The 17822-nt window shown below is 42.7% G+C and overlaps 1 protein-coding gene across 1 annotated transcript in view; it reads right to left on the reverse strand.

Moving 5' to 3' along the window:
* The window catches only part of LOC147965901 (uncharacterized), a 53767-nt gene extending 44699 nt beyond the window's left edge, over nt 1–9068 (reverse strand). The window contains exon 1 of the mRNA XM_087527925.1: nt 8498–9068. Coding sequence (XP_087384051.1) covers nt 8498–9068 — 571 coding nt within the window. The remainder of the gene's footprint in view (nt 1–8497) is intronic.
* Between the last annotated feature and the right edge of the window lie 8754 nt (nt 9069–17822).

Raw genomic sequence — 17822 nt, forward strand, 5'->3', positions numbered from 1 at the left:
CGCGATGTTTGACACCGCGAAAGTAGAAATCAAGAAGGAGCATCAATTGTTGATGGTTGGTGAAACCACTAGTTTCAAGAAGGACAAGGGCACGAAGGGATACTTCATAAAACGGCAATTCAGCTGCTGCTCTAATGAAGAAACCCAAGGTTGAACCCAAACCCGAGACTAAGTGCTTCTGTAATAAGGGGAACAGCCACTGGAGCATAATTACCCTAGATACTTGGTAGATAAGAAGGCTGGCAAGGTCGATAGAAGTATATTGGATATACATTGTGTTGATGTGTACTTTACTAGTACTCCTAGTAGCACCAGGGTATTAGATACCGGTTCGGTTGCTAAGTGTTAGTAACTCGAAATAAAAGCTACGGAATAAACGGAGACTAGCTAAAGGTGAGCTGACGATATGTGTTGGAAGTGTTTCCAATGTTGATATGATCAAGCATCACACGCTCCCTCTACCATCGATATTGGTGTTAAACCTAAATATTTGTTATTTGGTGTTTGCGTTGAGCATAGACATGATTGGATTACGTCTATCGCAATGCGGTTATTCATTTAAGGAGAATAATGGTTACTCTGTTTATTTGAATGATACCTTCAATGGTCTTACACCTAAAATGAATGGTTCATTGAAATCTCGATCGTAGTGATACACATGTTCATGCCAAAAGATAGTAATGATAGTACCACCTACTTGTGGCACAACCACTTAAGTCATATCGGTATAAAACGCATGAAGAAGCTCCATGTAGATGGATCTTTGGACTCACTCGTTTTTGAAAAGTTTGAGACATGCGAACCATGTCTATTGGTGTATATGCATGAATAAACTCCATGCAAATGGACCGTTTGGACTCACTTGGTTTTGAATCACTTGAGACATGCAAATCATACCACATGGGCAAGATGACTGAAAGCCTCGTTTTCAGTAAAATGGAACTAGAAAGCAACTTGTTGGAAGTAATACATTTTTGATGTGTGCAGTCCAATGAGTGCTGAGGCATGTAGTGGATATCGTTATGTTCTTACTTCACAGATGATTTGAGTAGATGTTGAGTATATTTACTTGATGAATCACGAGTCTGAATTATTGAAAGGTTCAAGTAATTTCAGGGTGAAGTTGAAAGATCGTCGTGACAAGAGGATAAAAGATCTATGATATGATCATAGAGATGAATATCTGAATTACGAGTTTGGCATAGAATTAAGACATTGTGGAAATTGTTTCACAACTAATACAGCCTAGAACACCATAGTGTGATGGTGTGTCCGAACATCATAACTGCACCCTATTGGATATGATGCATACCATGATGTCTCTTATCGAATTACCACAATAGTTTATGGGTTAAGCATTAGAGACAACCACATTCACTTTAAATAGGGCACCACGTAATTCCGATGAGATGACACCGTATGAACTATGGTTTAGAGAAACCTAAGCTGTCCTTTCTTAAAAGTTTGGGGCTGCGACGCTTATGTGGAAAAGTTTCATGCCGATAAGCTCGAACCCAAAGCGGATAAATGCATCTTCATAGGACAACCCAAAAACAGTTGGGTATACCTCCTGTCTCAGATCCGAAAGCAATTGTTTCTGGAATCGGGTCCTTTCTCGAGGAAAAGTTTCTCTCGAAAGAATTGAGTGGGAGGATGGTGGAGACTTGATAAGGTCATTGAACCGTCTCTTCAACTAGTGTATAGCAGGGCACAAAGAGTTGTTCCTGTGGCACCTACACCAATTGAAGTGGAAGCTTATGATATTGATCATGAGACTTAGGATCAAGTCACTCCCAAACCTCGTAGGATGACAAGGATGCGTACTACTTCGGAGTGGTACGTAATCCTGTCTTGGAAGTCATGTTGCTAAACAACAACGAACCTACGAGCTATGGAGAAGCGATGGTGGGCCCGGATTCCGATAAATGGCTTGAGGCCATATAATCCGAGAGAGGATCCATGTATGAAAACAAAGTGTAGACTTTGGAAGAACTACTTGATGGTCGTAAGGCTGTTGAGTGTAGATGGATTTTAAAAGGAAGACGGACAATGATGGTAAATGTCACCATTAAGAAAGCTCGACTTGTCGTTAAGATGTTTTCCGACAAGTTCAAGGAGTTGACTACGGTGAGACTTTCTCGCTCGTAGCGATGCTAAGAGTCTGTTGGAATTATATTAGCGATTACTGCATTATTTATGAAATCTTGCAGATAGGATGTCAAAATATTGTTTCCTCGACGATTTTCTTGAGGAAAGGCTGTATGTGATACAACCGGAAGGTTTTGTCAATCCTGAAAGATGCTAATAAGTATGCAAAGCTCCAGCAATCCTTCTGAGGACTGGAGTAAGCATCTCGGAGTTGGAATGTATGCTTTGATGAGATGATCAAAGATTTTGGGTGTATACAAAGTTTATGAGAAACTGGTATTTCCAAAGAAGTGAGTGGGAGCACTATAGAATTTCTGATGAATATATGTTGTTGATCGGAAATGACGTAGAATTTCTGGGAAGCATATAGGGTTATTTGGAAAGTGTTTTTCAATGGAAAGCCTGGATTAAGCTACTTGAGCATTGAGCATCAAGATCTATAAGGATAGATCAAAACGCTTAATAGTACTTTCAAATGAGCACATGCCTTGACGTGATCTTGAAGGTGTTCAAGATGGATCAGTCAAAGAAGGAGTTCTTACCTGAGTTGTAAGGTATGAAGTTAAGACTTAAAGCTCGACCGCGGCAGAATAGAGAGAAAGGACGAAGGTCGTCCCCTATGCTTAAGATGTAGGCTCTACAGTATGCTATGCTGTGTACCGCACCTGAAGTGTGCCTTGCCATGAGTCAGTCAAGGGGTACAAGAGTGATCCATGAATGGATCACAGGACAGCGGTCAAATTATCCTTAGTAACTAGTGGACTAAGGAATTTTCTCGATTATGGAGGTGGTAAAAGAGTTCGTCGTAAAGAGTTACGTCGATGCAAGCTTAACACCTATCTGGATAGCTCTGAGTAGAGATACCGGATACGTATAATGGAGCAACAATTTAGAATAGCTCCAAGTAGAACAGTTATTTGGATTAGCTCCAAATAGAGCGTGATAGCTGCATCTAGGAGATGACATAGAGATTTGTAAAGCACACACGGATCTGAAAGGTTCAGACCCGTTGACTAAAACCTCTCTCACAAGCAACATGATCAAACCTAAAACTCATTGAGTGTTAATCACATAGTGATGTGAACTAGACTACTGACTCTAGTAAACTCTTGGGTGTTAGTCACATGGCGATGTGACCTGTGAATGTTAATCACATTGCGATGTGAACTAGATTATTGACTCTAGTGCAAGTGGGAGACTGTTGGAAATATGCCCTAGAGGCAATAATAAATTGGTTATTATTATATTTCCTTGTTCATGATAATCGTTTATTATCCATGCTATAATTGTATTGATAGGAAACTCAGATACATGTGTGGATACATAGACAACACCATGTCCCTAGTAAGCCTCTAGTTGACTAGCTCGTTGGTCAATAGATGGTTACGGTTTCCTGACCATGGACATTGGATGTCGTTGATAACGGGATCACATCATTAGGAGAATCATGTGATGGACAAGACCCAATCCTAAGCATAGCACTAGATCGTGTAGTTCATATGCTATAGCTTTTCTAATGTCAAGTATCATTTCCTTAGACCATGAGATTGTGCAACTCCCGGATACCGTAGGAATGCTTTGGGTGTATCAAACGTCACAACGTAACTGGGTGACTATAAAGGTGCATTACAGGTATCTCTGAAAGTGTCTGTTGGGTTGGCACGAATCGAGACTGGGATTTGTCACTCCGTGTAAACGGAGAGGTATCTCTGGGCCCACTCGGTAGGACATCATCATATGCGCAATGTGACCAAGGAGTTGATCACGGGATGATGTGTTACGGAACGAGTAAAGAGACTTGCCGGTAACGAGATTGAACAAGGTATTGGATACCGACGATCGAATCTCGGGCAAGTAACATACCGATAGACAAAGGGAATTGAATATGGGATTGATTAAGTCCTTGACATCGTGGTTCATCCGATGAGATCATCGTGGAACATGTGGGAGCCATCATGGGTATCCAGATCCCGCTGTTGGTTATTGACCGGAGAACGTCTCGGTCATGTCTGCATGTCTCCCGAACCCGTAGGGTCTACACACTTAAGGTTCGGTGACGCTAGGGTTATAGAGATATTAGTATGCGGTAACCCAAAAGTTGTTCGGAGTCCCGGATGAGATCCCGGACGTCACGAGGAGTTCCGGAATGGTCCGGAGGTAAAGAATTATATATAGGAAGTGCCATTTCGGCCATCGGGACAAGTTTCGGGGTCATCGGTATTGTACCGGGACCACCGGAAGGGTCCCGGGGGTCCACCGGGTGGGCCACCTGCCCCGGGGGGCCACATGGGCTGTAGGGGGTGTGCCTTGGCCTATATGGGCCAAGGGCACCAGCCCCAAGAGGCCCATGCGCCAAGAGAGAGAAAAAGGGGAGAGTCCTAAAGGGGGAAGGCACCTCCGAGGTGCCTTGGGGAGGATGGACTCCTCCCCACCCTTGGCCGCACCCTTCCTTGGAGGAAGGGGCAAGGGCTGCGCCTCCCCCTCTCCCTTGGCCCTATATATAGTGGGGAAAAGGAGGAACAAACCAATCTAAGGCTTGGCGCCTCCCTCTCCCTCCCGTGACACATCTACCTCCTCCCGCAGCGCTTAGTGAAGCCCTGTTGGAATCCCGCTACTTCCACCACGCCGTCGTGCTGCTGGATCTCCATCAACCTCTCCCTCCTCCTTGATGGATCAAGGCATGGGAGACGTCTCCCTTCCATACGTGTGTTGAACGCGGAGGTGCTGTCCGTTCGGCACTAGGATCATCGGTGATTTGAATCACGACGAGTACGACTCCATCAACCCCGTTCACTTGAACGCTTCCGCTTAGCGATCTACAAGGGTATGTAGATGCACTCTCCTTCCCCTCGTTGCTAGTCTCTCCATAGATAGATCTTGGTGACACGTAGGAAAATTTTGAATTTATGCTACGTTCCCCAACACATCAAACATAGCATCCCCAAGCTTGGGCCTTTTCGTATCATAAGCATAATCACTTTCATCATCAATAGTATGGATAGCACCAATAGTATAGGGATTATCATATTCTTCCAAGCAAGTGCCAAAAAGATTTTTCATGATCATAAGAAGTATCATTATCTTCCACAATTATATTTTCATGAGACACAATAGTAATAGGAGTAGCATTATTTGGGGGAGATATCTTTTTACCTCTCTTTCTTTTTCTTTTCTTCTTCTTCACCACATCATGTGTCGGTTCAATCCTCTTTTTGGAGCTCCTTATTAATGAGATTTTTTGAATAGGAGGCTCCTCCTCATTACCTGATTCATCATAAGAAATAATAGAAGGATATTGGGAAGTCTCTTCCCTTTCATTAGTATTCTCTTCATCTTCTATTTGCTTTCTTTTCTTTATGTAATTGGCAATATAAGGATTTTCAATACAATTCACCGCACAATACATATAAATTTTCTCTAGATCAAAATCAAGAAATCTATCAAGATTAAACTTTGGAATACCCTCAGTTATACGTTTCATTTCCTCATACCCCAAAATAAGACTAAGCTCTTTATGATGCTCAAGGGTAATCAAATTATCACAATTTTTGGATACGATTCGGTCATGAAACAATTTGCATTGGAGATTTAAATGACCATATTCATTACAAAGTTCACAAGGGGCACGAAAAATATTGAATTTTTCAGCACAATCATCAAGACTTTCTTGCAACAATTTAGTTTCTAAGTACTTATGCCTCTTGCAATATCTATCATAACTAGTGCAATCATCATTAGTATCATGGATATTCAAAGAATTCGTACTAACAACATTGCAATCATGCTCATCATTCAAAGATTTAGTGCCAAACATTTTATAGATTTCTTCTTCTAGCACTTGAGCACAATTATCCTTTCCATCATACTCACGAAAGATATTAAAAAGGTGAAGCGTATGAGACAAACTTAATTCCATTTTTTTGTAATTTTCTTTTATAAACTAAACTAGTGATAAAACAAGAAAGTAAAAGACTCAATTGCAAGATCTAAAGATATACCTTCAAGTGCTAACCTCCCCGGCAACGGCGCCAGAAAAGAGCTTGATGTCTACTACACAACCTTCTTCTTGTAGACGTTGTTGGGCCTCCAAGTGCAGAGGTTTGTAGGACAGTAGCAAATTTCCCTCAAGTGGATGACCTAAGGTTTATCAATCCGTAGGAGGCGTAGGATGAAGATGGTCTCTCTCAAGCAACCCTGCAACCAAATAACAAAGAGTCTCTTGTGTCCCCAACACACCCAATACAATGGTAAATTGTATAGGTGCACTAGTTCGGCGAAGAGATGGTGATACAAGTGGTATATGGATACTAGATATGGGTATTTGAAATCTGAAAATATAAAAACAGCAAGGTAACTAATGATAAAAGTGAGCGTAAACGATATTGCAATGCGTTGAAACAAGGCCTAGGGTTCATACTTTCACTAGTGCAAGTTCCCTCAACAATACTAACATAATTGGATCACATAACTATCCCTCAACATGCAACAAAGAGTCACTCCAAAGTCACTAATAGCGGAGAACAAACGAAGAGATTATGGTAGGGTATGAAACCACCTCAAAGTTATTTTTTCCAATCAATCCGTTGGGCTATTCCTATAAGTGTCACAAACAGCCCTAGAGTTCGTACTAGAATAACACCTTAAGACACAAATCAACCAAAACCCTAATGTAACATAGATACTCCAATGTCACCTCAAGTATCCGTGGGTATGATTATACGATATGCATCACACAATCTCAGATTCATCTATTCAACCAACACATAGAACCTCAAAGATTGCCCCAAAGTTTCTACCGGAGAATCACGACGAAAACGTGTGCCAACCCCTATGCATATGTTCATGGGCGGAACCCGCAAGTTGATCACCAAAACATACATCAAGTGAATCATGTGGTATCCCATTGTCACCACAGATACGCACGGCAAGACATACATCAAGTGTTCTCAAATCTTTAAAGACTCAATCCGATAAGATAACTTCAAAGGGGAAACTCAATTCATTACAAGAGAGTAGAGGGGGGAGAAAACATCATAGGATCCAAATATAATAGCAAAGCTTGCGATACATCAAGATCGTATCACCTCAAGAACACGAGAGAGAGAGAGAGAGAGATCAAATACATAGCTACTGGTACATACCCTCAGCCCCGAGGGAGAACTACTCCCTCCTCGTCATGGAGAGCACCGGGATGATGAAGATGGCCACCGGAGAGGGATTCCCCCCTCCGGCAGGGTGCCAGAACGGGTCTAGATTGGTTTTCGGTGGCTACGGAGGCTTCTGGCGGCGGAACTCCCGATCTATTATGCTCCCTGAAGTTTTTAGGGTATATGGAGATATATAGGCGGAAGAAGTGCGTCAGGGGGGGCCACGAGGGGCCCACGAGGGTGGAGGGCACACCCAGGGGGCGCGCCCCCCTACCTCATGGCCTCCTCGAAGCTTCCCTTATGTGGACTCCAAGTCTCCCTGTCTTCTTTTGATCCAAAAATAAGTTCTGCGAAGTTTCAGGTCAATTGGACTCCGTTTGATTTTCCTTTTCTGCGATACTCTAAAACAAGGAAAAACAGAAATTGGCACTGGGCTCTGGGTTAATAGGTTAGTCCCAAAAATAATATAAAAGTGTATAATAAAGCCCATGAAACATCCAAGGTTGATAATATAATAGCATGGAACAATCAAAAATTATAGATAAGTTGGAGACGTATCAATACCCCGCGGTATGACCCGGCCGGATATATGACCCGGCTGGGACTTGGCATTTCATTGGTAACCCGCCGGAGGATTGGCGACTCATGAAGTGAGCCGCCCGGATCTCTCCACTCACTGATGACCCGGCCGAATCAGGTGACTCATTGGTGACCCGGCAGGCGGGTCAGAGGAGCGACAAGACCCTGTGGCCTAGAAGGCAGTTCATGGAAGTCCGGCTCAAGCTATGGTGGGCCGGCTTAAGAGGAAAGCATAAGGAATATTCCCTTACAAAGGAAGCAAGACTAGGACTCTACATGTAATGGAGTAATTCTAATCCTACTAGGACTAGTCATGTAACTCGCCCCTTCAACTTATATAAGGAGGGGCAGGGCTCCCCAAGAGGGACATGTTTCACAAGTTAGGTTTAGACAGACAAGTCAATAGCTCTCGAGAGAGAGCACCCTTGTAATCGTGATCATCATCATCAATATCAATGAAGCAAGATGTAGGCTTTTACCTCCATCACGAGGGGCCGAACCTAGGTAAAACCTTGCGTCTCTCGGTTCCGACCAACACCTTCAAGCTACTACATAGATGTGTTGGCCCCAAAACTAAGTCCTTTTCACGAGGACATCTGTCGTGACAATTCCATGAGAGAAAGGTTGTTGCTGATGCTGATGCTGATAGGGAGCTTTTCCTTGTGGCTTTGAAGGAGAACTTTTGTTGTTTTGATTGTAATTCTTTTTCTTGTGATCCTTCACATAGTTGAGTGAACCACCATGTGAGGCTTTGAGTCTATCCTCTTCTTGGACACACATTACTATTGTCTTTTCAATGTCCCATGTTCCAGGTGACATATTGTAGTTTACAACAAAAGTTTCAAACTCCTTTGGCGGTGAAGCCATGACCAGGTGGACCAGGAGCTTTGGTTTGATCTCCAGATCCTCATCCACGGGCTTTAGCTTTGCTGCCATATTGCTCATCCTGAGGATGTGCTCTCTTATTCCATGACTACCATCAGTGTAGCGTTCTGTCACCAGTTGCTCTAACACCTGGGTGGCATATATCTTTGAAGAGCTAGTGAACTGGATCTTTATCTTTGTAAGCAACTCCCCTGCGGAAGTGCACTCTGCAATGGAGCCCACAATGGTGCTCTCAATTGTATTATTTATAAATGTCATGCACTTTTTGTTTGCATTGACCCACTTTTGGTTTTCAATGATGTATGACATCTCCAAAGGAGCATAATCCCCCCCCCCCATATTTTTAGCCCACACAGCATCATCATCAGTGGCCTCTCTTACTTGCTCTATAGGTCTAATCGGCTCTGGTTCATCCAGAACCCAGTCCAGATCAGCACAAACAAATGCCAGTTCAACTTTCTTCCCCCACTCAGTGTGATTGTCAACTTTGAGTGTCGGAACATCCTTTAGGCAACTCATCAAGTGAAAAGCCTCCTGAAATCACAATTTAAGTGACATCAGTATAACAATCATATGCATTAATCTAACGTTGGTCAAATTAAACATACAATTGTCAATGCAATTAAATCTATATTACCGTTGGGCAAAATATTAGAAATAAATGCACCTTCAAATTTCAATAATAAAACATGATCATGTTATTAACAACGTTGGTCATAAAGATAACATAATCATATTCATTTTAATAATCACTTTAACATGCTCTTAAAAATAATTATATTTAAACTTTTATTTTCTTTGAAAAAGGCACTATTAATTATTTACGCAGCGGAAAAACATGAATAAAAATTCTTGAACTTTTACTCTTTACAGAAACTTTTCTTTGACCGAAAAAAAACATTAACTTTTTTATTTTCTCTATTTTCTTTATAAAATTCGTGAACATTTCTTATTTTGAAAATTTTCTATTCTCTGAAAAAACAGAAAATAGCTGCAGCACAGCCTAGCACGCAGGCGCTGCAGTGGAAAGAGCCGGTCCATGGCCTCGCCTGCGCGCCGCCCGTAGCAGTGGCCTCGGCCCAGCGCCGGCGCGCACGCCGCTGCCGCCGGCCTCGTCCACTTTCGGCCCATCGGCCCAATCTAGCGTTAGGGTTTCTGTCACAACCGTCCAATGCAATCTGACGACTAGCTGTTCATTTCGCTGGATCAAAACCAGCTGCGATCGGCCTCCCGATCGAACACTAGCGTCATCCGGTTGCTCACGCGCCTCTCTCTGGCTCTCCTCGTGGCGGCGGAGCCAAGGAGCTGTGCTCCGGCCGCCCGCGACGGTGTCGACTACCACCGTGCCGCACGCGCCTACTCTCCCTTCCCTTTCCCTTCTTCTTTCTGTTCCTCTCCTGTCGGGGAAAAAGGGGCAACGCCCTGGTCGGCTACTCCGTCCACCGGCGACGGTGGCGAGGGCCACCGTGCCGCGTCGCGTTGTGTGATAACCCACAAGTATAGGGGATCGCAACAGTTTTCAAGGGTAGAGTATTCAACCCAAATTTATTGATTCGACACAAGGGGGGCCAAAGAATATTCTCAAGTATTAGCAGCTGAGTTGTCAATTCAACCACACCTGGAAACTTAATATTAGCAGCAAAGTATTTAGTAGCAAAGTAATATGATAGTAGTGGTAACGATAGCAAAAGGTAATAGTAGCAAAAGTAGTGTTTTTGGTATTTTGTAGTGATGATAGCAATAGCAACGGAAAAGTAAATAAGCGAAGAACAATATATGGAAAGCTCGTAGGAAATGGATCGGTGATGGAGAATTATGCCGGATGCGGTTCATCATGTAACAGTCATAACCTAGGGTGACACAGAACTAGCTCTAATTCATCAATATAATGTAGGCATGTATTCCGAATATATTCATACGTGCTTATGGAAAAGAACTTGCATGACATCTTTTGCCCTACCCTCCCGTGGCAGCGGGGTCCTAATGGAAACTAAGTGATATTAAGGCATCCTTTTAATAGAGTACCGGACCAAAGTATTAACACATAGTGAATACATGAACTCCTCAAACTACGGTCATCACCGGTAAGTATCCCGATTATTGTCACTTCGGGGTTAACGGATCATAACACATAATAGGTGACTATAGACTTGCAAGATAGGGTCAAGAACTCTCATATATTGATGAAAACATAATAGGTTCAGATCTGAAATCATGGCACTCGGGCCCTAGTGACAAGCATTAAGCATAGCAAAGTCATAGCAACATCAATCTCAGAACATAGTGGATACTAGGGATCAAAGCCTAACAAAACTAACTCGATTACATGATAAATCTCATCCAACCCATCACCGTCCAGCAAGCCTACGATGGAATTACTCACGCACGGCGGTGAGCATCAAGAAATTGGTGATGTAGGATGGTTGATGATGACGATGGCGACGGATTCCCCTCTCTGGAGCCCTGAACGGACTCCATATCAGCCCTCCTGAGAGGTTTTAGGGCTTGGCGGCGGCTCCGTATCGTAAAACACGATGAATCCTTCTCTCTGAATTTTTTCTCCCTGAAAGGAAATATATATAGTTGGGGTTGAGGTCGGAGGAGCTCCAGGAGGCCCATGTGGTAGGGGGCGCGCCCCCCACCCTCGTGGCTAGGGTGTGGGCCCCCTGGTCTTCATCTTTTGCAAGGATTTTTTATTATTTTCAAATAGACGTGCCGTGAAGTTTCAGGTTATTCTGAGAACTTTTGTTTCTGCACATAAATAACACCATGGCAATTCTGCTGAAAACAGCGTCGGTCCGGGTTAGTTCAATTCAAATCATGCAAGTTAGAGTCCAAAACAAGGGCAAAAGTGTTTGGAAAAGTAGATACGACGGAGACGTATCAACTCCCCCAAGCTTAAACCTTTGCTTGTCCTCAAGCAATTCAGTTGATAAACTGAAAGTGATAAAGAAAAACTTTTACAAACTCTGTTTGCATTTGTTGTTGTAAATATGTAAAGCCAGCATTCAAGTTTTCAGCAAAGATTATAAACTAACCATATTCACAATAACACTTAAGTCTCATGTTTACTCATATCAATGGCATAATCAACTAGCAAGCAATAATAGTAAATCTCGGATGACAACACTTTCTCAAAACAATCATAATATGATATAACAAGATGATATCTCGCTAGCCCTTTCTGAGACAGCAAAACATAAATGCAGAGCACCTTTAAAGATCAAGGACTGACTAGACATTGTAATTCATGGTAAAAGAGATCCAGTCAAGTCATACTCAATGTAAACTAACAGTAATGAATGCAAATGACAGCGGTGCTCTCCAACTGGTGCTTTTTAATAAGAGGATGATGACTCAACATGAAAGTAAATAGATAGGCCCTTGGCAGAGGGATTCAGGGATTTGTAGAGGTGCCAGAGCTCGGTTTTGAAATAGAGGTGGATAATATTTTGAGTGGTATACTTTCATTGTCAACATAAAAACCAAGAGATGGCGATATCTTCCATGCTACACACATTATAGGCGGTTCCCAAACCGAATGGTAAAGTTTATACTCCCCCTCCACCAACAAGCATCAATCCATGGCTTGCTCGAAACAACGAGTGCCTCCAACTAACAAGAGTCCAAGGGGGAGTTTTGTTTGCAATTATTTTGATTTGATTTGCATAAAGCATGGGACTGGGCATCCCGGTGACCAACCATTTTCTCGTGAGTTAGGAGCAGAGTCCACTCCTCTTGAGAATAACCCGCCTAACATGGAAGATACGGACAGCCCTAGTTGATACATGAGCTATTCGAGCATACAAAACAGGATATTTATTTAAAGGTTTAGAGTTTGGCACATACAAATTTACTTGGAACGGCAGGTAGATACCATATATAGGTAGGTATGGTGGACTCATATGGAATAACTTTGGGGTTTATGGAGTTGGATGCACAAGCAGTATTCCCGCTTAGTACAGGTGAAGACTAGAAAAAGACTGGGAAGCGACCAGCTAGAGAGCGACAACAGTCATGAACATGCATTAAAATTAATCAATACTGAATGCAAGCATGAGTAGGATATAATGCACCATGAACATAAATATCGTAGAGGCTATGTTGATTTTTTTCAACTACATGTGTGAACATGTGCCAAGTCAAGTCACTTAAATCATTTAGAGGAGGATACCACCCTATCATACCACATCACAACCATTTTAATAGCATGTGAGCACGCAAGGTAAACCATTATAAGCTCCTAGCTAATCAAGCATGGCACAAGAAACTATGATCTCTAGTTGTCATTGCAAACATGTTTATTCATAATAGGCTGAATCAGGAACGATGAACTAATCATATTTACAAAAACAAGAGAGGTCGAGTTCATACCAGCTTTTCTCATCTTAGTCAGTCCATCATATATCGTCATAATTGCCTTTCACTTGCACGACCGAATAGTGTGAATAATAATAATAGTGCACGTGCATTGGACTAAGCTGGAATCTGCAAGCATTCAATAAACAGGAGAAGACAATGCAATATGGGCTCTTTTGTCATATCAACAATAATGCATATAAGAGCCACTTCAACAATTTAATCATGGTCTTCTCCTATCGACCCCCAAAGAAAAGAAAAGAAATAAAACTATTTACGCGGGAAAGCTCCCAACAAGCAAAAGAAGAACAGGAAATCTTTTTGGATTTTCTTTCTAATTACTACTACAAGCATGGGAAGAAAACTAATTAAAAGCTACAACTAATTATTTTTTTCTTAAGGTTTATTAAACACACAAGAAGAAAGCATAAAAGGAAAATAAACTAGCATGGATATTACAATGAAAAAGTATGAGCACCGACATCTAGCAATGAGTGTGTGAACATGAATATAATGTCAGTGAGAAATACGTACTGCCCCAAGCTTAGGCTTTTGGCCTAAGTTGGTCTATGTCCACGGCTGGCCTGGCGGATATCCATAATAATAGTTGAGGTCGTACTGCAAAGAAGAAGACTCTGATTGCCACTAATTGGCAATCATCTCTGGATCCCAATGGTAATTAGACTGTCATGGAGGATCAACTTGTGGTTCCGACTCTGGCTCTGTGGTTGATGCAGGGTTCCGGTAGGCGTGAAAGCCTCTAATGGAACAAGGTACTGCCCGGCAGATAAATCAAACAAGGAAGGAGCAGGAAGGGTAATAGTCTCAGGATGATGTTTATGAAAGAACAATTTGTATTTAAGCTCCCCTTCCCTATTCTTAACAATAAAATCATGTGCCACCATACTCTTATAATCTAAATAAACAGTGGGCAGCAATTCTTCTTCCTTCTCATAATGCCTAATAGGTATGTTAAAATATGCAGCTAGGCGTGAGGCATAGATGCCTCCAAAGATGGGGCCCTTTGTACGGTTCAGACTTAACCGTTTAGCAATAATAACACCCATACTAACAGAGTTATCACAGAATAAACCGTGGAACAAAATAATAATATCAGGAACACTAAGGTTTCCACAGTTTCCGCGACCAATTAAGCAACGACTAGCAAATATTGCAAAGTAGCGTAAAACAGGAAAATGTATGCTAGTGATTCGTGCATCAGAAACCTTCCTTCTTTCCCCTACAGTGATGGTATCAATAAACCCATCCACATTGCCGCGATGTGGTTCCTCTATCGTGCCCTCGAAAGGAATCAAACAAACCCGACAAAAATCATAAAGTGACATCTCCTTATGCTCATCATATAAATAAAATTCCACCATAGGTGGTGAGCTCCTAGGATGGAAATGAAAGTTTTGCACAAAGATATTGGTGAGTAAGAGATACTATGCGTGTTGGTCGTGGAGGAAGGCGGTGAGGCCTGCATTCTCAGTCAATTCATAAAAATCATTGAGGGATTCGTGGATTAGGGGGTCTCCGGACAGCTGGACTATATCCTTTCGCTGGACTGTTGGACCATGAAGATACAAGATTGAAGACTTCGTCTCGTGTCCGGATGGGACTTTACTTGGCGTGAAAGACAAGCTAGGCAATACAGATATGTATATCTCCTCCTTTGTAACCGACCTTGTGTAACCCTAGCCCCCTCCGGTGTCTATATAAACCAGAGGGTTTTAGTCCATAGGACAACATACAATCATACCATAGGCTAGCTTCTAGGGTTTAGCCTCTCTGATCTCATGGTAGATCTACTCTTGTAATACTCATATCATCAAGAACAATCAAGCAGGACCTAGGGTATTACCTCCATCGAGAGGGCCCGAACCTGGGTAAAACATCGTGTCCCCTGCCTCCTGTTACCATCCGCCTTAGACACACAGTTCGGGACCCCGGCTGCTCTCAAGAAATCATCGGAAGGCCATTCACACGGCCGAACCTTCGTGGTGCGAGGCAGATTATACTTGGGCTTCTCTGCTTTTTCATTTTGCTTTTCCTTCGAACTTCAGCTTGATGAGCCCTCAAAAATCTCTTCATTATTTCCTGAAAAATTCTGAAATTTTTAGTAACTTCTAAATAAAAGTAAACCAAACTCAACAAAATTGATAGGAACTACTCATACAAGTGCCTAGAGCCTATATCATGCATCAAAACTACTTTTGACCATATAAATTTGACATGCAAGCTCAAGAAAAGGGTCACCTAAGCAGCACAAATTTGCAATGAGTAAAGCACTAGAACAAAAACTAATTGGACCAATGGAGGAGTCACATACCAAGGAACAATCTCCCCAAGCAGTTTTGTGAGAGGTGCTTTGAGCAAGGAGATAAAAAATGGCAGCAAAATGAGCTTGGACTCGGGTATGAACTGGATATTCGTGTTTGTGGGAGGAAGAAGAAGTGTGTGGGTGCATGAATAAGTGGAGGAGGGCCACCATGGGCCCACGAGGCAGGGGGCGCGCCCAGGGGGGTAGGGCGCGCCCTCCACCCTCGTGGCCAGGTGGATGACCCCCGTGCTGTGTTCTCAGTGCCAAATATTCTCAAATATTCCAGAAAAAAACATATTTAAATTTCACGGCATTTGGAGAACTTTTATTTTCGGGGTATTTTTATATTGCACGGATAATTCAGATAACAGACAGAAAATAGTATTTTTATTTTATTTAATATAAATAACAGAAAGTAAAATGAGGTACAGAAGGTTGTGCCTTCTAGTTTCATCCATCTCATGCTCATCAAAAGGAATCCACTAACAAGGTTGATCAGGTCTTATTAACAAACTCATTCCGAATAACATGGAACCGGAGAAATTTCGAATAACACTATGTTACCTCAACGGGGATATGCAGATCCCCAATAATAAGAATATCATATTTCTTCTTGACAGTAGGAAGAGGAAATTCAAAACCTCCAAATATAATCGATGGAATTTTTGCAATAGAGTTGATACTATGAACTTGAGGTTCTTTCCTCGGAAAGTGTACCGTATGCTCATTACCATTAACATGAAAAGTGACATTGCCTTTGTTGCAATCAATAACAGCCCCTGCAGTATTCAAAAAGGGTCTTCCAAGAATAATAGACATACTATCGTCCTCGGGAATATCAAGAATAACAAAGTCCGTTAAAATAGTAACGTTTGCAACCACAACAGGCACATCCTCACAAATACCGACATGTATAGCAGTTGATTTATCATCCATTTGCAAAGATATTTCAGTAGGTGTCAACTTATTCAAATCAAGTCTACGATATAAACAGAGGGGCAAAACACTAACACCGGCTCCAAGATCACATAAAGCAGTTTTAACATAGTTTCTTTTAATGGAGCATGGTATAGTGGGTACTCCTAGATCTCCAAGTTTCTTTGGTATTCCACCTTTAAAAGTATAATTATCAAGCATGGTGGAAATTTCAGCTTCCGGTGTCTTTCTTCTATTAGTGAAAATTTCTTTCACATACTTAGCATGAGGATTCATTTTAAGCATATCAAATAATCACATATGCAAAAAGATAGGTCTAATCATTTCAGCAAAGCGCTCAAAATCTTCATCATCCTTTTTCTTGGATGGTTTGGGAGGAAAAGGCATGGGTTTCTGAACACATGGTTCTCTTTCTTTACCATGTTTCTGTTGGGGAACGTAGTAATTTCAAAATTTTCCTACGCACACGCAAGATCATGGTGATGCATAGCAACAAGAGGGGAGAGTGTGATCTACGTACCCTTGTAGATCGACAACGGAAGCGTTTGGTTGATGTAGTCGTACGTCTCCACGGCCCGACCGATCAAGCACCGAAACTACGGCACCTCCGAGTTCTAGCACACGTTCAGCTCGATGACGATCCCCGGACTCCGATCCAGCAAAGTGTCGGGGAAGAGTTCCGTCAGCACGACGGCGTGGTGACGATCTTGATGTACTACTGTCGCAGGGCTTCGCCTAAGCGCCGCTACAATATTATCGAGGACTATGGTGGCAGGGGGCGCCGCACAGGGCTAAGAATATGATCACGTGGATCAACTTGTGTGTCTATGGGGTGCCCCCTGCCCCCGTATATAAAGGAGCGGAGGAGGGGAGGGCCGGCCCTCTCTATGGCGCGCCTAGGGGAGTCCTACTCCCACCGGGAGTAGGATTCCCCTTTCCTATTCCAACTAGGAGTCCTTCCATGTAGTAGGAGTAGGAAACAAGGAAGGGGCGCAGCCCCTCCCGCTAGTCCAATTCGGACTAGGCCTTGGGGGGGGGGGGCGCGGCCTGCCCTAGGCAGCCCCTCTCTCTTTCCCGTATGGCCCAATAAGGCCCAATACTTCTCCAGGCGAATTCCCGTAACTCTCCGGTACTCCGAAAAATACTCGAATCACTCGGAACCTTTCCGATGTCCGAATATAGTCGTCCAATATATCGATTTTTACGTCTCGACCATTTCGAGACTCCTCGTCATGTCCCCGATCTCATCCGGGACTCCGAACTCCTTCGGTACATCAAAACTCATAAACTCATAATATAACTGTCATCGAAACCTTAAGCGTGCGGACCCTACGGGTTCGAGAACAATGTAGACATGACCGAGACACGTCTCCGGTCAATAACCAATAGCGGGACCTGGATGCCCATATTGGCTCCTACATATTCTACGAAGATCTTTATCGGTC

This window comes from Triticum urartu, chromosome 6A, assembly GCF_056163025.1.
Source record: "Triticum urartu cultivar PI428250 chromosome 6A, HENAU_Tu73, whole genome shotgun sequence".
NCBI lineage: Eukaryota > Viridiplantae > Streptophyta > Magnoliopsida > Poales > Poaceae > Triticum > Triticum urartu.